Genomic DNA, 21570 nt, shown 5'->3' with positions numbered 1-21570 from the left:
GATGAGCTGACCTGGAATGTCAGATAATCTCCGAGATGGTTTATTAATCTGAAAGTCGAAGGGCAATATACGCTCTGGTTGTGCCATGTTTGGGCCCTTTCCGCCGAGCCTCGATCCATGTTAGCCGCGAACCCTTGCCCCTGGCAACAACCCGCTTTCCCCGCTCTACCAACCAGCCTTGTCAGACTCCCATCACACCTCATTCTCAGTGGACTTAGGTCTAGCGGAGGGCTGACTCAGTACCTAGCTGTTCAGTGCTGTAGAATGATCCCCTGTGATTGGCGGCACTGACAGGGTGGTAGCGCACCCTGAAGATCCCATTGCATCCCTAGGGTTACTACAGCAATGGTTGGGCTTGAAACAATATGCATGAAGCAGAATCGTGAGGAAACCCGCTCTTGACAGTGAATAAGCAGCTGCTAAATTAGTTATTCCTTGCGAAGCCAATATTCGCCTTTTCCCCGTCTCCCATTGCGTTGGCTATTACCAACTCAAACCTACGAAAGAGTTATTTTGGAGTCATCGGGTCCGTGATGGAAGCCCATTAAGAATTCTGGACCGGCCATACTGTGGTATAGTGGAACAACAATAGCAGATACCTACTCGGGTTCGACCACATTCCAAGCGAGCTCCCGGAATGACCACCCTACAAATGGCTCATGAAGACTGAAATAGATGCTCTCATGATGCCTATTTTTTTCACACAGACAGGATATGCCATTGCGAACCTACTGTTGTTTTAGTTCGCTTCTCTAGTTGTGAAGCTCTTAGAATTGAACCATTCGTCGACGAGGACGGGAACGTTGGATTGAGGTTGTAGCTTCCCCTTCCCCAGCCCCATCAACATTCCACCCTTCTTGCAAAGCATATACTGGCCTTTTAGGTGACAAACCAGACAGACAGTGGAGTCCAGAGGCTCACCCCGTACAGATTTATCAAATATGCAAACATCTACGAGGGGTGGTTGACATTATCGATGGAAGATGGAGCCAAGCAAGGTCCGCTCCATAGCATTCCACAAGGAACGGAGTCCAAATATTAGAAACATGCCTCATTTTAAGAGCCACCTTGGACGGTTCGACTTTGGTTTTGTCCTTCTTGGCTTCAAGTTATTTGGTTGTGAGCTTGGGTCTAAAAGTGGTTGGAAAATTCCCAACCAGACGCTGGCTACAATGGCGCCTCTCAGAACCTTAATGGCTTTGGCCAGCTCCGGGGTATTATCCTCGACCTGGGCTAAGCTTGTACATTTTGAACTGAATGTTACCTGGCAAATGGGTGCGCCAGATGGAAATGCTCGAGAGATGATCTTCATGAACGATCAATTTCCTGGGCCCGAATTGCGGCTAGACCAGGGTGACGATGTCGAGGTGCGATCTTTACTCCCAATATCGGCAAACAAGTCGCTCTAACATCCAACAGTTTGTGGTGCATAACAATCTTCCCATGAATACCTCGGTGCATTTTCATGGGATTGAGCAACACAACACACCATGGTCAGATGGTGTTGTCGGCCTAACACAGAAGCCAATCCAGCCAGGACAGAGCTGGACTTACCGATGGAAAGCCACTCAGTACGGAACCTACTGGTACCACTCTCACGCCCGCGCAGAAATGACCGATGGACTGTACGGTCCAATCTGGATCAAGTAAGAAATCCGAGTTCGGAAATGTCAAAAATGACCACAATACTGATGGACCATAGCCCGGCCCCTGAAACTCCTCTGCCATTTTCGTTGATTTCAAATGATGCTGCGGATATTGCTGCAATGGAACAAGCAGAGAAGAATCCTCAGCTTGTAATGCTTTCCGACTGGGACCATCTCACATCAGAGCAATACCAAAAGGCTCAGGAAGACAGTCGGTTGAATATATTGTACGTCATTCGCTATGTGTTGTTCGAGGCAACGGCTAACTCCAAGAAGCTGTATGGACAGTGTCCTGATCAATGGTCGGGGAGCCGTCTACTGCCCTGGAACAAAGAACATTTCGAGTGTCGAGCTCTCTTATCTCAAGACTGCTATCGATAACCAACCTCTGACAGATAAGGGGTAAGTTTCGAAGTCTCTTCCGCTATGATTCCTTACTGACTGAATTGTTTCTTAGGTGTCTGCCCAATATATATGAGACTCAGGGTGACTTCCCCCCAACCGATGAGAGCAAGATCCCTGGCGGACTGAACGCTGGCTGCAGCCCTACTAATGGATATCACGAAATCATTGAAGTTGATCCTAACGTTGGCTGGGTCAGTTTCAAGTTTATTAGTGCCGCATCACTCAAGGCTCTAATGTTCTCCATTGACGAGCACCCAATGTACATTTATGAAGTCGATGGAAGCTACGTGGAGCCTATACTGGCTGAAAGTGCAAGTATCTACAATGGTGAGCGTTATGCAGCTATGGTCAAGCTCGACAAGCCTTGGAAAGATTACACAATCCGTATTCCCGACACTCAAGGGGACCAGGTTATCTCCGGTTTCGCTACAATGCGCTACAAGGGCTCCTCCAACACAGATCCTTCTTTGCCCTATATCGATTATGGTGGCAGGAATACCTCTGCATCTGTCACTGCTCTTGACAATAAGGCCATCAGACCCTACCCTGCTGAGACCATCCCCACTGCTGCTGATCAGCTGGTCAACTTGACAATTGGCCGTTCTGGCTCGTCATTCACCTGGACTACGTCGGGGGGCCCATTATATGATATGATGGCTAACTGGGATGATCCAATTCTTTATGACTTGAACGCAAGAAACGACCTTGACCCTCAAGTTACTATTCAAACAAAGAATGGCACATGGGTCGACTTACTTCTGCAGTTGGGTGACTTGCCAAATACTCCTCATATCCAGGCTCCCCATGTTATGCATAAACATTCTAACAAGGCATACATCCTTGGTGTAGGTGAAGGCTTTTTCAATTGGACAAGCACAGCAGAAGCAATTGCTGAGCAACCAGACCTCTTTCACCTGGACAACCCTCAGAAGCGAGATACATTTGTCACAAATGGACCTACTGGCCCCACTTGGATGATTATCCGCTATCAAGTCGTGAACCCGGGCCCCTTCCTGTTTCATTGTCATATTGAAACCCACATGGCAAATGGGATGTCTGTTGCTTTGCTCGATGGAATTGACCAATGGCCGACCGTTCCTGCAGGGGAGGATCAAAGTCCAGGGGCAGCCTTGAGCCCTATTCCGAGTCAAAGCACTCCTCCCAGCGGCCCACCGCCATATTCCTTGCCGCCGACTTCTCCCCCAGCCTCTTCTTCTCGTCCCCCCACCCTCTCCAGCTCGCCCGCATATCCATCCCAGCCAGCTTCCTCGACACGACCAGTTTACCCTTCTGCACCTACCTCTAGACCTGTTTATGTTCCCCCATACTCCTCTACCGCCTCTCCTCCTACTCAGCCCACTCCTTCGGGGTATTCCACATTATATGCCGAGCCTCCCTCGCCATCCTGGCTACGGAAGCACAAAGAGCTCCTGAAGGATTTCCTTCCTTTCCAGAGGAATGTCGAAGAAGAGCATGCGATGCAGACAAAGTAGTGCAATAATTTCTTGAACGCTTTGATTAAATATCTTCAGGTCAGTTACGGGAGAGCTTCTTTGAGATCACCTAGTTATCTGTTTTTTGGAAGATACTTCTCACGAAGTTTTGCAATTGTGTGTCGATCGGACGAGGGTCCGGCCGGGGATAGACATACCATAATTAATAGTAATCTACAAGATTTCAGGCAAGGCATCATTAGTGTACTGAAACTATTATTCCCCAACCTAGGTCCGGATGGAAGGTCTAGTCAGCTCTCCCGGAGAAAACAAAAGTACACTTGGCCTACGATAAAGTACTTTTGACTGAGCACCTGCTACGCCATCCTTCAAGTTGACGACTCATACAGATAAAAAGTACCATCTTCAATGAACCAAAAAAACACCATGGGCACTCGAATTTGTACTTCGTCGGAGCCGAGGTGGGCTTTGGTTACACCTCGACCCGCAGAGATCGCGGTCCGTTGCGCGGGACCCACTGGATCTTCGATCGCTGTCGATTGTGGATGGCGCTATGACAAATCCTACTAGTTAACTAGTCGGTGCGTGGGGATTTTTCTTCCTTCGTTTTTTTTTTTGCCTTTTCTTATTCTTCGCCTGTAGAATTTGTGGCATACTTGAGAATTTAGGTCAGTTCCTTCCGTTCAGGTCTGAGCATTCACTATCGCTTATGTTTTTAGCCCTACGAACTCCCCTCTGAACTCAATTTCAATAAATAAACTTAAGGACAAAAGATGAAGACTATTGAAAGAAACTTTACTTAAATTCAAAGTCTCCCACATTTGACATCAACCATAATCAACCCCCAGTTTTATGATACTTTAGTGACATTTTAGTGACATCCGAATCCAATGTTTTGCACCGTCTGTGACAGTTCTCGCAAGTTGTGGAGTCTGGGTGTCAGTCATGACGTAAAAAATATTACCAACGCATGATTCAACGAAAACCCCTAGCCCAAATTAATCAGGTCTGCGCTGATCTGCATTAGTTCTACGGAATCAGGCGCATCGTTACATGCCGATTCGAATCGGCTTCCCGACAAAATATCTCACCAAAAATTGCACTCTTCTTTTCCATATAACATATAACTTAGATAAGGTTCAATACTAATTACTCACTCAATTTTATTTCGTTTGTGTCAAGTTTTCTCTCCGGAAAATCTTTATGCGCATGCGACGGGGAGTACGCAGGTAGGGCATCCTTTTCACGTGACCTAGGAGAGCCACGAACTGCAACCTTTCCGAAAGCGGCCACGCTGCGCTATCGTTGCACCGAATGAAATTCTTTCGGAGTCCCCGCGGGCAGTGTACGAGCTGGGTCCTATGTCATACGTATCCAATGAGGTAGCACTCTATTTGCTTTGATTGGCTGATCATAGGACCGGGTACATCCGCAAGCAGCACCCCCGCGACCAGCAATATATTCTTGGAAAGATGATCTACATATGCCCAAATTAGGTTTCAGCGTCCTACCTTAAGCGTATGGAATTCATAAACCCTGTTTTGAAAACGTGAAAGATCTGGACGAAAAGGTAAAATACCAAATTTTCCGTGGCCAATGGATGTTACTCATAGTAACGGTTCCATCTTGCATTTTCTAAATCTGTCAAATGCCCCTAAACGGGTCTACGATCCAGGATTTTGTTCGAGATCGCGGGCGGTTTCTTGGTTCATGTCGTTTCTTTAACAGACTTCCAGATCTAGGCATAGCACGAGAGGAAATTTCAGGTTTTGCCCATGTGCCAAGACGTTCTATAGATGGATGATGCCCATTAATTGTATTGATCCACATCGGAGAAAACAACCAACGTACCATTACTATCATGTATAAGAGTACGACCCCATAAAGTTCGGCCGGACCCTGGACTCTCATCCCCTTTTCCTTTCTAGAGTTTTGCACCCCTGAAAAAAAAATTCTGGGGACGAGTATGGCGGATCTCAATCAAGTCTATCTCTTCGGAGATCAGACTGCTGATTTCGAGTCGGGTCTTCGCCGTCTACTGCAAACTAAGAATGATTCCCTCGTGATTGCATTCTTCCAAAAGTGTTACCATGCAGTGCGGCAAGAAATTAGCAAGCTTCCGCCATCCGAACGACAGATGTTCCCTCGATTTACGAGCATTGTCGACCTGTTGGCGAGATATAAAGAGCATGGTGCAAATGTGGTGCTGGAGAGCACTCTAACCACCATCTACCAGTTGGGATGTTTCATTCAGTAAGAATATGAGGAATCAAACCGCGCAGACGATGAAATACTGACAAAAACCCTAGCTACTATGGTGATCTTGGACACGTTTACCCAGCGAAGACTAACAGTTTCATCATTGGCCTTTGCACTGGTCAGCTTGCTTCGGCTGCTGTGAGCTCTTCTCAAACGGTCGGAGAGTTGTTCCCGGCTGGTGTGGAGACAGTTGTTCTTGCGCTCAGACTTGGAATGTGTGTTGCCAAGCTTCGTGAGCTTGTCGAGGGAAACGGATCTCCGCCTGCCAGCTGGTCTGTGTTCGTATCGGGGATTCCTGAGAAAGAAGCTCAGAAAATGATTGAGCAATTTGGCTCCAATAACGTAAGTGAGGCCCGCTGCAGCAATCATTGGACACTGGCAAGATATGCTAAATTTTGTTAGGCGATTCCTCGCGTGTCAGCGCCTTATATCAGTGCTGTTAGCGCCAGTGGTGTGACCATCAGTGGCCCTCCCACCACTTTAGAGCCCTTTGTAGAGAGGTCATTGGCAAAAGGCTTTAAGCCTGTTCGTATGCCAATCCATGGGCCATATCACGCATCGCATCTCTATGACACCAGAGATGTGGCACGTATCCTTGGATCCTGGCCAAGTGAAACCTTTGAGACTTATGTACCAAGGATTCCCGTCATCTCAAGTGAGACTGGGAAGATCGTCGATGCCAAGTCATTGAAGGAGCTTCTCGCTATCTCCCTCAACGAAATACTTCTGAAGCAGCTTTGCTGGGATAAGGTTACTGACACATGTGCCTCTCTCTTACACTCAGTGAATGGCAAGACCGTTCTAATACCAGTATCCTGCAATGCATCTCAAAGCCTTTATTCTTCGTTGAAAAAGATGGGAATTCCCCAAGTTGAGGTCAACCACAAGATTGGTGACGTCCAGAAAGATACCGAACGTGACAACCAGACTGGACGTGCGGAGCAATCGAAAATCGCTATCATTGGTCTCTCTGGGCGTTTCCCGGAAGCACAAGACACGGAAGCCTTCTGGGATCTTTTATACAAGGGACTTGATGTCCATCGCGAAGTCCCACCCGAGCGATGGGACGTGAAGGCCCACGTCGATATGGAAGGAAACACCCGAAACACAAGCAAAGTTCAGTACGGGTGCTGGATCAAAGAGCCGGGCCTTTTTGATCCGCGCTTCTTCAACATGTCTCCGCGCGAAGCACTGCAAGCGGATCCTGCTCAGAGACTGGCTCTCCTGACTGCTTATGAGGCCTTCGAAATGGCTGGCTTCATCCCCGACAGCACACCGTCTACGCAAAAGAACCGGGTTGGTGTCTTCTATGGAATGACCAGTGACGACTACCGTGAGGTCAACAGTGGTCAGGATATCGACACGTACTTCATCCCCGGTGGTAACCGCGCATTCACCCCTGGGCGAATCAACTACTATTTCAAGTTCAGTGGTCCTAGTGTCAGCGTCGATACTGCATGCTCTTCCAGTCTCGCTGCTATCCACGTTGCTTGCAACTCTCTTTGGCGAAATGACTGTGATTCTGCGGTTGCTGGTGGCGTCAATATCCTCACAAATCCTGACAACCATGCCGGTCTGGACCGGGACACTTCCTCTCTCGCACTGGAAACTGTAACACTTTCGACGATGGAGCGGATGGTTACTGCCGTGCCGATGGAATTGGATCAATTGTTCTGAAGCGTCTCGAAGATGCTCAAGCAGATAATGACCCCATCTATGGTGTTATCTGTGGTGCTTATACCAACCATTCTGCCGAGGCTGTATCGATTACTCGTCCCCATGTTGGGGCACAGTCTTTCATCTTCGACAAGCTCTTGAATGAGGCTGACGTTGACCCGAAGGAGGTGAGCTATATCGAGATGCACGGCACTGGAACCCAGGCTGGTGATGCCGTAGAGATGCAATCTGTCTTGGATGTGTTTGCTCCAGATTATCGCCGTGGCCCGAATCAATCACTCCACCTTGGTTCTGCGAAATCTAACATTGGCCACGGCGAGTCCGCCTCCGGGGTTTGCGCGCTTCTGAAAGTGCTGGTAATGATGCAGAAGAACATGATCCCCCCCGCACTGTGGAATTAAGACCAAGATCAATCATAACTTCCCCACAGACTTCCAGCAACGGAATGTCCACATCGCCCGTGAGCCTACACCGTGGAACCGCCCTGCCGGAGGCAAGCGGAGAACTTTCGTCAACAACTTCTCCGCTGCTGGCGGAAACACTGCCCTCCTTGTTGAAGACGGCCCACTGCAAGAGTACAGCGGTACAGATGCACGATCTGTGCACACAGTCACAGTGTCTGCTCGCTCGCAGTCTGCATTGAAGAACAACGTTGCAGCTCTGGTCCAGTACATTGATCTCAACAAAAACCTGTTCAATGTCAAAGAGTCAAGCTTTATTGGTGATCTGGCATACACCACGACCGCTAGACGTATTCATCATCCTTTCCGAGTGGCTGCCACTGGCGCTACTTTGGAAGAGATCCGTGCTGGCTTGACAGCGGGCGCTGGACGTGACAGCATCACGCCCGTTCCCGCTAATGCTCCTGGGGTCGGCTTCATATACACTGGCCAAGGCGCTCAGTACACTGGAATGGGCAGCCAACTCTTCGAGCACAACTCTCAATTCCGAGCAAATATCGAACATCTGGACCGTATTGTCCAAAGCTTCGGCTTCCCTTCTATCGTCCCCCTCATTGACGGAAGCGTTGCAGTCGAAGAGTTGAGCCCGGTCGTGACCCAACTGGGCACCACTTGCATTCAAATGGCTTTGACCAAATTTTGGATCTCTCTTGGCGTCACGCCTGCTTTTGTTCTCGGCCACAGCCTTGGCGAGTATGCGGCTCTGAATGCTGCGGGTGTTTTGACGATTAGCGATACCATTTATCTCGCCGGTCGACGCGCCCAGCTTCTTACTGAGAAGTGTCAGATGGGAACCCATGCGATGCTTGCTGTCAAGTCGTCGGTCGCACAAGTCAAGCAGCATCTCGAAGGTAACGAAGTTGAGGTGGCTTGTATTAATGCACCAAGCGAGACTGTCATCAGTGGCGCAAGTGAGAAGATTGACATTGTTGCAGAGAAGCTGGCCAATGAAGGTTTCAAGGCCACCAAGCTCAAGGTTCCATTCGCGTTCCACTCAGCCCAGGTTGAGCCTATTCTCGAAAGCCTGGCGGATGTCGCCAAGGGTATCGTTTTCCACGAGCCCTCTGTACCATTCATATCCGCTTTGCTGGGAGACGTTATCAAAGATTCTAACCCAGATGCTCTGGGCCCCAGCTACTTGACACGTCACTGCCGCGAATCTGTCAACTTCCTTGCAGCCTTGGAAGCCACTCGTCACACCAAGCTGATGAATGAAAAGACTGTCTGGGTCGAGATAGGCTCGCACCCCGTTTGCTCTGGAATGGTTAAGTCCACATTCGGACCTCAGGCGCTCACTGTGGCATCCCTTCGTCGTCAGGAAGACGCATGGAAGGTATTGTCTAACAGTCTTGCTTCCCTCTATTTGGCAGGTATTGAACTTCGCTGGAAGGAGTATCACCAGGACTTCAGCACTGCGCACCAGGTCCTCAAGCTCCCTGCATACAAATGGGACCTCAAGAACTACTGGATTCCCTACACAAACAACTTCTGTCTGTTAAAGGGCGCTACTTCCACTCCTGCAGTGGACGCCGCCCCAGTCACCACCTATATTAGCACAGCAGCACAGAAGATCTTGGAGACCAGTGGTGACAGCACAACGGCCACCGTGACTATTGAGAATGACATTAGCGACCCTGACTTGAATCGTGTTATCCAGGGCCACAAAGTCAACGGAGCTGCTCTCTGTCCCTCGGTAAGTTCATTTGACCCAGTAAAATATGGTGGAGATAGTTTACTGACATTATTCTAGTCACTCTATGCGGATATTGCTCAAACTCTAGCCGAGTTCCTTGTTGAGAAGTACAAGCCAGAGTGGAAGGAGCGTGGCTACGACGTTTGCAATGTCGTCGTACCCAAGCCATTGATCGCAAAAGGAGGCAAGCAACTGTTCCGGGTATCAGCCACTGCCACTTGGGCCGATGAAAGTGCCCAGCTGAAGGTATGGTCTGTCACTCCAGAAGGGAAGAAGATCCTCGATCACGCAACATGCATGGTGAAGTTCTTCGATACTGCTGCTGCGCAGATGGACTGGAAGCGTTCGGCTTACTTGATCAAGCGAAGCATTCAGCATCTCCAAGAGAGCACGGAGACTGGAGAAGCCCACCGTATGAAGCGCGGCATGGTGTACAAACTCTTCAGTGCGTTGGTCGAGTACGATGAGAACTACAAGTCCATTCAGGAAGTCATTCTTGATAGTGAGAATAATGAGGCTACTGCTTTAGTCAAGTTCCAGGCCCCTCCTGGTAACTTCCATCGCAACCCCTTCTGGATCGACAGCATTGGCCATCTTTCTGGCTTTATCATGAATGCTAGCGATGCGACGGACTCCAAGAACCAAGTCTTTGTCAACCACGGCTGGGATTCCATGCGATGTTTGAAGAAGTTCGACCCAAGCGTCACATACCGCACCTACGTGCGTATGCAACCATGGAAAGATTCGATCTATGCCGGTGACGTTTACTTATTCGAAGGCGACGAAATCGTTGCTGTTTACGGAGGAGTGAAGGTATGTCATTCGAACCCACTCTTGAGTTGAGGAAGAAAACACGACACTAATACAGCTTACCACAGTTCCAAGCTCTCGCAAGGAAGATCCTGGATGTCGCACTTCCACCTGCGGGGGCAGCCAAGCCCAGCATGAAAGCTAAGCCTGCTCCTATAAACACCGAAAAGGCCAACGCCTCCACTCCTGCTAAGAAGGCCACCCGCGCTGAGACTCCAAAGTCTTCAACCCCCAGTGTTTCTGGACGCGCTCTGGCAATTCTGGCAGAAGAAGTTGGTCTCTCTGCAGCAGAAATGACAGACGATATGAACTTCGCCGACTACGGTGTTGATTCACTCCTCTCCTTAACAGTCACTGGTCGTTACCGAGAAGAGTTGGGTCTTGACCTTGATTCAACTATCTTCATGGATCAACCGACCATCAAAGACTTCAAGCAATTCTTAGCCTCAACAAGCTCAGCGGAAAGTCACAGTGATGGAACTTCCAGCGAGGCTGACCTGTCTTCTGCAGCCTCTTCCACAGATATCTCGACTCCCAACTCGAGCGGTCTTCCTACTCCAGCAAACGAAAAGAGTATGACATTTGAGCAGAATGATAAGATGAAGCAAATTTGTGAGATCTTGGCTGAGGAGATTGGGGTTGAGCCCCAGGAGCTCCAAGGCGATATTGACCTGGCTGAGATGGGCCTTGATTCTCTCATGTCTCTGACTGTTCTGGGCAAGATCCGTGAGACATTGAACATGGATCTGGCTGGTGAATTCTTCGTTGAGAATCCCACTGTCGCAGCGATCGAGACTGCCTTGGATTTGAAGCCCCGATCTACACCACCTGCACCTGCTGCACCGATCAAAATACCCCATCAAATCCCCGAGGAGGCCCCTAAGGCTGTTACTCGAACCGCTATCCAGCATCCACCCGCAACATCCATTCTGCTGCAAGGTAATCCCAAGACAGCGACCCAGAAGCTTTTCTTGTTCCCTGACGGCTCCGGATCTGCTACCTCATATGCCACTATCCCTGGTATCTCGCCCGATGTCTGTGTGTACGGACTTAACTGCCCCTACATGCGGACCCCCGAGAACCTGAAGTACAGCTTGGATGAGTTGACTCTACCCTACGTGGCCGAAATTCGGCGCCGTCAGCCAACTGGCCCATACAACTTCGGAGGCTGGTCTGCTGGAGGTATCTGTGCCTACGACGCAGCGCGCCATCTCATTTTCGAAGAAGGGGAGCGCGTCGAACGTCTCCTCCTTCTCGACTCACCCTTCCCTATCGGTTTAGAGAAGCTTCCTCGCCGTCTCTACCGATTCTTTGATTCGATCGGTCTGTTCGGCGAAGGCAAGGCTCCTCCACCCAAGTGGTTGCTGCCGCACTTCTTGGCTTTCATTGACTCCTTGGATGCGTATAAGGCCTCACCATTCCCATACGATGACCCAGTGTTGGCTGAGAAGCTTCCCAAGACTTTCATGGTCTGGGCCAAGGATGGCGTCTGCAACAAGCCTAACGACCCCCGTCCAGCCCCTGCCGAGGACGGAAGCCCTGATCCCCGCGAGATGCTTTGGCTTCTCAACAACCGCACTGACCTGGGGCCTAATGGATGGGATACTCTTGTTGGAGCCAAGAATATCGGGGGTATCAGTGTCATGGAGGAGGCTAACCACTTCACTATGACCCGTGGTGAGAAGGCCAAGGAGCTCGCCGCTTTCATGGCCGGAGCGATGGCTTCTGTCTAGAGCTTGTATATTTTATATGGCATTTTCTTTCCATCTCTAATTTTTTTTCTGCGTCTCAAACCTTGGACTACCTAAGGAGTTCGGAACAGGGCGATTTGGTTTCATTTCATTTCTGGTATTTCCTCATCTGTATGCTTTTTGTCTAGTACCAAATAATTAAATATCACTATTCTCAACCTGAAAATTCCATACGCGGTCGCATTTCGAGGCTAGTTAGAGCCATGGAATTGGATCATTTCGTAGTAAAAATTTAAGGTAATGTTGCATTGCGTGCAGCTGATGCCTAGTATGGCGGAAGGGGACTGTTGTAAGCGTCATAGATTGATTGCATTTGATCTGAAGCAAAGTCGGGCCAATATCTATCTAAAATCGTTAATACTCAAGAGGGAGCCTAGCGCCAACCGCTCAAGAAAAGGAAGAATGGAATAAGATAGAACGAGCTCCTCATAGTAATGTCTTAAACATCTGAGCTAAAACGCAATGCACTCCCTCGGCCCGCGAGGCCACCATTCCATTTCCATTCCCGTTGTTAATCCCGGGGCTGGTAGGCCGGCTATTAGCACCCCACTTGGGACTTCGAGGCTGCGTACTTGTTGAACGGGTTGATGGGCGGTTTCTGCGAAGGTCCCGGATCTCCTCTTCTTTCCTGCGTAAAAGGTCATCCCGTGAAGCAAGAATCAACTCTAGCTCTTCGATGCGGGCGGTATGCATGGCCAAGGCAGCATTGTTGTTCACTTTCTTGAGCTCCGCGAGGTTTGTAGCCACTCGCCGCTTTAAGTCCTCGTTCTCATCACGAAGTTGTCGCGCTTCGTTTCCTGATTGGGCGGCGACAGTGGATGCTGTTTGATATTGTTCACGGGTGTATTCGGCGCGGTTGGCCTCGACTTCTGCTTTGCGCTTTAGGCCCTCATTGTCCTTTTTCGAGACGTCGGATTTCTTCTCTGGCAGCTTCTAGCTGGGCTAGGGTTCCCCCTCCATGCTTGATCTCCTCTCGAGCTTGTGAAAGTTCAGTCTCTAGCCGAGCCCGGTCGGCCTTGAGTTTTGCATTATCTTCTTTGAATTTTTCAACTCGCTGTTCGTTGCTGGCTTTGCTCTCGATCAAATTATCTCGTTCTCGTCGGATTTGGTGCAAAACACTTGTTCGGGTTTCATAGCGGTGCTGAAGAATACCCAAGGCTTTCTCCATGGCCTGCATCTGTGCTTTGAGCTTTTCCGCCTCGGCCGCAGCACTTCTCAATTGCATTAGTTGATTTGGGTCCAGGCCCTCCGGGAGGGAGCGAGGGGTGAATTTTTTTGGCGATCTAAGGGATCCTTGGGTTTGAAGGCGAGCACGTTTCGCTGTCGGATCGTCTTCGTCATCCTCCGGCTAGAAAGATGTTAGTGGATTGCTCAAACATGTTCATTCTATACATACCAATGAGCGTTTTGGTGCAGCAAGGTGAGATTCTTCTGACGATGGAGGTGTCGAGTCTTCCATATCAAACCCTCCATGCAAAGGCTCAATCATAGGCAAAGGCCAAGCAACGACCAGGGGATCAACAAGGTAACTCAGAATCTCTTCAGCACTCTCGTGGATGCCAAGCGCATCATCTTGAAGATCACCTACGTCGTGATGAAGGCGAGCCGTGTAGTGCAAAAGGAACCGCAGCTGCTCAGGTTCAGAGGTATCAGGTAGGCAGCGCTGAATATGCTCGCAAGCATTAGAGATCAGAAGCCATATCACTGGCAAAAGGCCTCCGTTACGTGTGTAAGTGGTTCTGATGTACTCAACAGAGGGTGCTTTGGGGTTGAAAGTAGAGTCGAGAACCAAGATTGCGGACGGAGCTTTGTAAAGATCGCGAACACTGTCCGTGGAATGCACCCCGAAGCTCAAATTGTCCTTCACAAGAGACACTTCTACAGCTCCGCCCATCTCTTCTCGTGGACGGGTGTAGGCAAATCCTTTGCCAAGCAAATATCGCTCAACGATATTCTGCTTCCTCTCATTTTGAGCGGCAATAACAAGGTGGAGGTCACGTGTGCTAGCAATATCAATCAAGTGGCCGAGGAAGAAGAATTTCGTGCTCGAGTATTCAGCCCACGAAGCCTCTTTTTCAAACTCTGGAATGACAGATGCCATGTGAGGAGAGGTGTTTAGATCCGGATGAGTCGATACGTTGTTTAACCGGGATATGATGTCTTGTACCTTTGACTGGAGAGAGGCTCGCTATAGGGAAGTCAGATATATAGAGTAAATAAAAGATGCGCACAACGTACCTCGTGATCGGGATCGTCTGAGGGGACGTTAAATGTCGCGAGGAAGTCTCGAATGGTCGGGTTCGCCTTCATCAACACTCGCTCGTAATCGTCCTTGATTCGAGAATCCATGGGAAGAGTCACTGCGAACTCGCCTGGGCCGAGCCGAATAGATCCTGGGGTGTTTTCTTCAAGGTTAGTTGCCGTTAATGCATATGGCTGAATTGTTGGCATTTCGGCGGATTCATGAGCAAGATGGGAAGGGTGGAGAAATGGGTCAGGATGCTCGTGGCGAACTTCAGTATGCGAATGTGCCATATCGTCGTGAGCATCTGGTCGTCTACTGAGTGGCTCTGCGGATTCTGGCAAGGAGGTGGGCCCTGCAGCGTCCACGTCCCCCGCTGACGACGGGGTCTGACTGGCACTCATGGCAGGCACAGACGGGCCCAGGTGGAACTGCTTGTCATCCATAGTGCCAGCCTATGAGTGTCAAGACGATAGTGGCAGGGGCTGTGAGAAAAGGGAGCGGCTCTTTTTCCAGTGTATGAAAGGAGCCACAGAGTTTGGCCAAGAGTAGAATGGAGATGCCCCAAGGAGAAAAAAGAATCGAAATGAAACTTTGGGTGGGCTCCAGAAAAAGGAAGTTAATCTCGAGATAATATTATCACAGCATATAGCTCGTGATCAGTACGCAATGCCCGATATTCAACCAGCAGTGATAAGGATTCAGCGATCTTATACTGCTGGGTAGCCCGTTGAAGAATATCTTACGCCGAATTCCTCAAAACAATAAGGCCAGGGAATTCAAAAAGACGCACTAATACTCCGAGTTAGCTCAGACTTAAATTGATACATGAGCTAGTGGGGGAAAGACTGAAGTGAAAGAGAGAGAGCCATGGCGGCAAGAGCGAGACCAATGTTGGGGTTGGAAGCTTTAGGGACAAGTATGTGGAGAGTGTAGGACACAAATTGAATGGATCGGTGGTCAGGACTAGAGAATAACTCCGGTCCAAACATTCACTTACATTTGACAAGGTCTGGGTTGGCGAAGAGTATTAGAGATCTCGTATATACAAGAGTGGAAGGGGAAACCGCGACTGAAGCCCGAACGAACACCGGGCACGTGATTTTATCGATAAGCTTGATTCTGCCCTTTTGGGACTAGTGCTATTCCACATACTTAACCGTCTTTGAACGCGGTGTTAGATTTGGAAATATGCAGAGACCATGTTGAAGGTACAACGTTGGACGCATTGTGATTTATACAGATCTTTTTGTGTGCTTCATGGTCTAAGTGTAGGTCTAAGGTGCCGCGGCTATAATTTAGGGGCACCCTGTTGCCGCCGCTTCCATGCGCCGAATTCGAACCCAAGATCAACAATACTTTTGATCTCGCTGCGTTTCTCTCCTTGATTGACAAAGGCTCTTCTAATATCCGGGAATTTTGATCGTAGCCAGCGTTCTTTTTCTCCCCAGAATGCGCTGGGTTTTCCATGGCCGTCATTATCGAGGCCGGACCGAGGTTGTGCTTTTCCCGCCCAGCTGTACATCTCATTCATATAGTCACAATCAACAGGGTATTCGTAGACATGGAAAGCTTTCCCATCTCCTCGCAGTGCAATCTCCGCATCCTCGGAAGCTTTCATGTCTTCTTTGGATGGAAGAGGCAGGCGTCCCGACCATACGCGAGCAAAAACTGCGGCTTGATTTTCCGCCATAGGGAAAGGGGTCACTTTCTGCGCCAGCACAGGGAACGCAAGAGTAGGGTGTTCTATATAGAATATTTGCTTGTAGACATTCCTTGTTCGGGATCCATCAGTCACAACAGGTGGTTCCAAAGTTTGCAAGAAGGGGAACGAGTAGAAGTAGCCCGTGCAGAACAAGACGGCATCAACTTGGTCTTCAACATGCCCATCTGAGAATCGAATTTCTCGATCGTGACTGGCTGGCGGAAGGAACTCAGCAATCTGAGGGCGAATGGTTCTATCCGAAGGTGCGGATACCGCCAGGTAGGACTCTGATCGCTGTGAGACAATGATCTTCCCCTTGGTCACAGCACCAATCTGGGCACCGATATCCAACCCTGAAGCAGCACCTCCTATGATGACGACCTTCTTCCCACGGAAGACCTCAGGAGAGTCATAGAACTTGGAATGCGATATCGAATTCGGATAAGCCTTGTTCCAGGCCGAGACGCCAAGGATATCGGGGATATAAGGGACAACGTAATGGCCATTTGCTGCTACTACAGCATCATAAGTGGAGGTGATGACAGCCCCAGTGCGAAGATTCGTAGCTGTCAGTTCCCATGTATTATTCTGGGGATCCTTGACTTTGAGGTTTTGTACTTGAGTCTCAAATTGAACGAGATCCTTCACCTCTTCCCCGTAGGATTCCAAGTACTGCCTGATGACTGCATGCTTCGGGAAAAGCTGAGCATCTGCAGGTAAGGCCTTCTCAGAAAACCTCAAAAGCTCCTTAGGATTGTTTGTTTCGAGGTGAGCATATATTGGTGACACGAATATAGGCTCAGTATTACCATGGGGTGATGTAGTCCATGTAGGCCTTTCTGCTGGCTCCTGCGCATCTACGTTCGGCACTGTCGTAGTTGAAGACTCTTCGGCTTTAATGAAACATGGGGTATAGTTCCATATCCCACCAATAGTGTTCCTCTGCTCGAACACATCAATTTGTTCAAAGTACTTCTCAGCCATGAGGTACCTGCTCTGCTCATTAGTCCATGCAGTCTGAAGGGCTATGAGTAAACACGCACTTGGCAGCCGCCAGTCCACATGGACCTGCCCCAATGATAGCCACTCGGCGAACTGGATGCGTCAGCGTCATAATGCCATTAGCGCCCGGCGTTGAGAGGCGATAGTCTGTTTCGCGAGGGGTTGATTTAGAGGGCTTTACCGCCGAGTGTCGCCATAGTGGAGCGTGGATCCCGGATCGCCGATAGATCGTGCCCAACAATGCCACGCGTGATGCTCTAAATGAAAAAAAAAAAATTATATTTTGGAGAGTTTTGAAAGGGCTTGAGCTATTCAGTTATTCTTTCAATAAGAATGAAGACGTAAATCTGGAACCGAGAAAGGATTTTGTTTGCATTCGCATTCACTACTCTTCCTTTCACTGTAATTTTCGTATTCAAATACACGGGGGAGGCTCATGAGAGAGCTGTCATTACACCGAGCTTACCACTGAGCCGTGGCCGCTCCTGCTCTTGCTCTTGCTCTTGTGGAAGCTTTGCGCTTCTTCCAACTTCCTTCCTATCCAGCCTATTCTCTCAGTCTCCTTCGTTAGCGTCCGAGCACACCTTCTTAATATCTTTAGACCAACTATGCGACCTACCACGACATGTTTACAGATCTTATGAAGAAGCGGGCGCAATAATGGACCCGACCGAGCAGCCTGCGGCATCTGCGCTGTCGCGCTGCCCCAAGGTCCCAATCGCACAGTTATCTCCAACGCTCGAAGCTGCCGACGAAAAATCCATTGAAGGCACGGTTTGTCTTGTATGGCCCTACTCGTCGTCGTCAGGCTCTTTCAGCCTCCTCCTCGGAGAGCCAGATGCCCTTCTGTGGCGGGCACACGGACGGGTGAAGGTGGTTTTTCATGGACGCGTCGCAGAACAGGTCGCAGGGCGCATATTGGTATTGGGGATAATGTGAGGCTCAGTTTGAAGGGTGTGGAGTATGCCCCCGGCGATACTTCGTTCCAAAATATTGCGTGGGATGTTCACATTTCCAATACCGTGAACCTCGAGGTATGGGCCCCCCTCACATCTTAGGCTCTTTCTTTAGTACTAATGGAAAGCAACAGACTCACCGACCTTCGCAATCTTCTCTTACAGTTGTTCTTATCACACAAAATGAGCAGATGTCAGCTCAACGCGAACAGTTGCCGCCATCGACCCCCCGCGTTCTAACGACGGATTCTGATACCGTCATACCTGAAAATCAGACTTGGGAGTCGCCAGTCTTCATCCGCCGCGCCTCATATAACCATATCGCTCCATTTGATCCCACCATCTTCTCCCCGCTTGAAGAAGATGGCTCCATACCCGGAAAGGGTAGAAAACGAGCTAGATACAGCTTCCAGAGATCCGATTGGCATCTCTCTGACGAGCCTTGCAGCCCTGAGCCGGCTCCTGACTGGTTGGCAGATGCAGATCAGTTCTCTGATCAGGAAATGGAGGAGTCTGCGGATGCCCCAGATGCCAGCTCTCACGTCGATCTTCTTGGGGTCGCAGCCCACTCTGATACGGAAATATCACCCGGGGAGGATGCCCCAACCTTCATCAAACCTTCTCTCAATGCTACAACACATTTGCCTGGAGCTCAGGCCGCTCCAACCGAAATCCACGCAGGTTCTACTGCGACGAGCTTCGAAGACCGTCTCATTGCGACAAAGAGTTTGCCCACAGACACGCCTAAGCTTAAGCCTATCCCATCACCGGGTCTTCCCATTCCCTCGCCAATAGTGTCTAGCCAACACAGCAACCATGGCTATTTCTCACCATTTGATTCGGTCAACCGAGCTCAAACCCTCGACTCCTCTTCAGCCGATTCTTTAGGGAACGCTGCGCACCTAGGCCCCACGGATAGACAAACACGTTTCTCGCCTCGTGAAAACTCTACAGGACTCGAGAATGCAGATAACGAGGAATTGGATGACCAACTTCAAACAAACGCCGAGGGTCCAGTCACTCATCACTCGTCTCCTCTTTCAGCAACCGAGGTGCCGTATCCGGACGTAGCCGAATATTCGTTGAATGGAAATCTTGACTTCCTACAAGCTGGCTTTGAAGAACCAGTTCATTCACATTTCCAAACGAGCGTTGGCCATGACCTGCCCAGTTTCCCTTCCGAAACGCATATGAATATCCCAAATATCGAAAATGTTGATATGGGTGACGCCCCACGCCATGCAGACCTTGATGTTCCTTCTCCAGAAGACCAGTCTTCAGGCAGTGAAGCTACGCAAACAAGTCAAGATCTTGTGGGTCCTGCTCATCCCGATCAGCCTCAGCCTGATGTGGGCATTCAGACTATGCAGTCTGAAGAGGCTCCACGACATAAGGAACAAGAAGATGAATACTATGAGACCTTTCCACATGGAATTGCTACATTGGAGCATTCAACCCGGTCTCCAGATGATGTTTCTAGTGAAATGGAACCCGAAGAGGCCGCGAGCTTTGAACTAGGGCAAGACTACATTGATGAGGATGGTGTGGAATCATCTGAAGCCGAACATGATGATGGCCGGGGTGACGAATCTCAATCAGAGAACGAAGCTGTTTCGGAAACAGCAGAGCTGCCCCGGCATCCTCCCGCACAAACCGAAGTGATATGCCTGGATAGTGACAGCGAGGACGAACTTGCATCAAATGCCCTGGCTGCATCCAGAGACCCCGGGATGAACCTGCACCACCAAGATCAAAACGAAGATGAGTACCTGGAGAGCGAAGAAGAGTCCGAGCCTGCAGAATCAGAAGATGATAATGCCGAAACATTTGCCGATGACCTTCATGATAGTGACAAAGACGACGAATCGTCTGTCGATGTGCTGGCTCGGGATCATTACGCCGAGTCTTTCTGGTCACAAAGCTCGCCAGCTGAACAATCGGCCAATCAAGAGATGGACTCAGAAGATGAAAAGTCCGAACCAGACAACCACGGCAATGTGAATATTAATGAATCGGCATCAAACAGCCACGCCATCATTGTGCTAGACTCCGACGAAGAAAGCCAAGAACAATCAGCTGACGATATGCCTCGTCGCGGAGAAAGTCGACAGTCTCTCCATTACGACGGTGCTGCCGATGTTTGCGAAGAGGAGTTTGCTGACGAGGATTCTGTCCATGAGGAGCTTGTTGACGAGTTTGTTAGCGAGGACGCCGTTGATACTGAACACCAAGGCAAGCCTGGCACACACCTGGAAGACGCGGACAATGAGCAAGATCTTCCTATGGACTCGTCCGAGCCGAGGCAGCAGCTTCCCATTCCTGGTCCAACGCAAGATCTTGAGAACGCCTTTGATTCTCGAATCCGAAAACCAGACGAGGGTTCGAACACATCCGAACAGGAGAATAGCGAAGAGCCACCATTGAACCTGGCATCCGACCAGCCCGAAGCCCCCGACGATACTGATGAATTAGCCTCTGAGAAACATGATGTAGGGTTGCTGGATGATCTGGAGGATCAGAAAATGCACGAAGAAACCGGGGCTGAAGACAATTCAAATGTCGATGCGGCCATTGTGGACCTTGTTCCAACGATCAATGCACCCATGCGACTCCTCGTGGACTCAACCGAGACATCTAATGTACAACCTCTCAAAATGCCAGAAGTCGTCATAAGCCCACTTCCAGTCCCTGACCGTAATGCTCATGGGTTGCGAAGTAAGGTCTCTTACTATGCTCCTCTGGCTAGCCTCGTCGACCACTACAACGCATTGGTGGACACCATCTCTATTGTCCGTGAGGTGTCTCCCATTGCTCAAGCAACATCTAGTCCCAAGGACTACTATTCCACTCTTCAGCTGACTGATCGCTCCATGGCTGGGACGATTCTTCAAGCTCAGATCTTCCGTCGCCACCCTGGCGCCATTCCTGCTTTGGCCGAGGGAGACGCAGTGTTGCTCCGAGACTTCAAAGTGCGAAGCTACGACCATTCCATCATGCTTGTAAGCGTCGAGACCAGCTCATGGGCTGTTTTCAATGGCTCCGGCCACGATCCACAGATAGAAGGTCCCCCAGTTGAATACGGAACCGAGGAATGTGCGTATGCAGCCGATTTGCGAAAATGGTACCTTGAATCCGGAGCTGCTATGATAGCCGATTATGAGCTTCAATCTTCTATCCACGAGGATTCCCTGGATTATTTGAAGAGACACGCGTCACCCGGCTCGCCTGCTACGCCGGGAAGCGTGGTGTTCAGTGATTCTGGAAGCATCGAGTCGATATCCCACGAGAGTCAGCAAGAGGGTCAGAAACGCTCACCTCGGGACTCACGCCGCCGCAGAAGTAACAGAAATCATCGACGCATTACGATCCACGAACTTCGACATGGTCGGCGATATACCGAAGTTGGCTCTCCGAGTGCAAAAGAAAGCATTCATGAGCTGCGCGACGGGACACTCTACGCAAATTTGTGACGTAGTCGGTCTACTCACATAAACGATCTAGCAAGATGA

At 49.7% G+C, this 21570-nt stretch overlaps 5 protein-coding genes across 5 annotated transcripts; 3 read left to right on the top strand and 2 right to left on the bottom strand.

Annotated features, from left to right (window-relative positions):
* Nucleotides 1–1172: 1172 nt before the first annotated feature.
* abr2 (laccase abr2) lies at nucleotides 1173–3544 on the top strand (the record flags this gene model as incomplete). The annotated part of the gene is made up of 5 exons (XM_058477562.1): nucleotides 1173–1367; nucleotides 1420–1646; nucleotides 1703–1873; nucleotides 1923–2048; nucleotides 2104–3544. The coding sequence occupies 5 exons, from the start codon at nucleotides 1173–1175 to the stop codon at nucleotides 3542–3544; spliced, it is 2160 nt and encodes a 719-aa protein (XP_058327907.1).
* Nucleotides 3545–5471: 1927 nt separating this feature from the next.
* On the top strand, nucleotides 5472–12138 carry pksP (polyketide synthase alb1; the record flags this gene model as incomplete). Its single annotated transcript, XM_058477561.1, has 7 exons — nucleotides 5472–5758; nucleotides 5815–6106; nucleotides 6167–7402; nucleotides 7444–7797; nucleotides 7844–9595; nucleotides 9653–10408; nucleotides 10474–12138. The coding sequence occupies 7 exons, from the start codon at nucleotides 5472–5474 to the stop codon at nucleotides 12136–12138; spliced, it is 6342 nt and encodes a 2113-aa protein (XP_058327906.1).
* A 444-nt stretch (nucleotides 12139–12582) lies between these two features.
* Nucleotides 12583–14844, bottom strand: N7468_008264 (uncharacterized protein; the record flags this gene model as incomplete). The annotated part of the gene is made up of 4 exons (XM_058477560.1): nucleotides 12583–13025; nucleotides 13066–13504; nucleotides 13553–14344; nucleotides 14395–14844. 4 exons carry the CDS (start codon nucleotides 14842–14844, stop codon nucleotides 12583–12585), a joined length of 2124 nt encoding a protein of 707 aa, XP_058327905.1.
* An 845-nt stretch (nucleotides 14845–15689) lies between these two features.
* On the bottom strand, nucleotides 15690–17302 carry N7468_008263 (putative flavin dependent monooxygenase; the record flags this gene model as incomplete). Its single annotated transcript, XM_058477559.1, has 3 exons — nucleotides 15690–17094; nucleotides 17147–17198; nucleotides 17287–17302. The coding sequence occupies 3 exons, from the start codon at nucleotides 17300–17302 to the stop codon at nucleotides 15690–15692; spliced, it is 1473 nt and encodes a 490-aa protein (XP_058327904.1).
* A 463-nt stretch (nucleotides 17303–17765) lies between these two features.
* N7468_008262 (uncharacterized protein) lies at nucleotides 17766–21531 on the top strand (the record flags this gene model as incomplete). Its single annotated transcript, XM_058477558.1, has 3 exons — nucleotides 17766–17879; nucleotides 18059–18139; nucleotides 18196–21531. The coding sequence occupies 3 exons, from the start codon at nucleotides 17766–17768 to the stop codon at nucleotides 21529–21531; spliced, it is 3531 nt and encodes a 1176-aa protein (XP_058327903.1).
* Between the last annotated feature and the right edge of the window lie 39 nt (nucleotides 21532–21570).

This window comes from Penicillium chermesinum (genome assembly GCF_028974085.1).
Source record: "Penicillium chermesinum strain IBT 19713 chromosome Unknown utg000006l:1.0-2335141.0:1.0-2336784.0, whole genome shotgun sequence".
NCBI classification, from domain to species: domain Eukaryota; kingdom Fungi; phylum Ascomycota; class Eurotiomycetes; order Eurotiales; family Aspergillaceae; genus Penicillium; species Penicillium chermesinum.
This window is presented reverse-complemented; position numbering and strand designations above follow the sequence as displayed.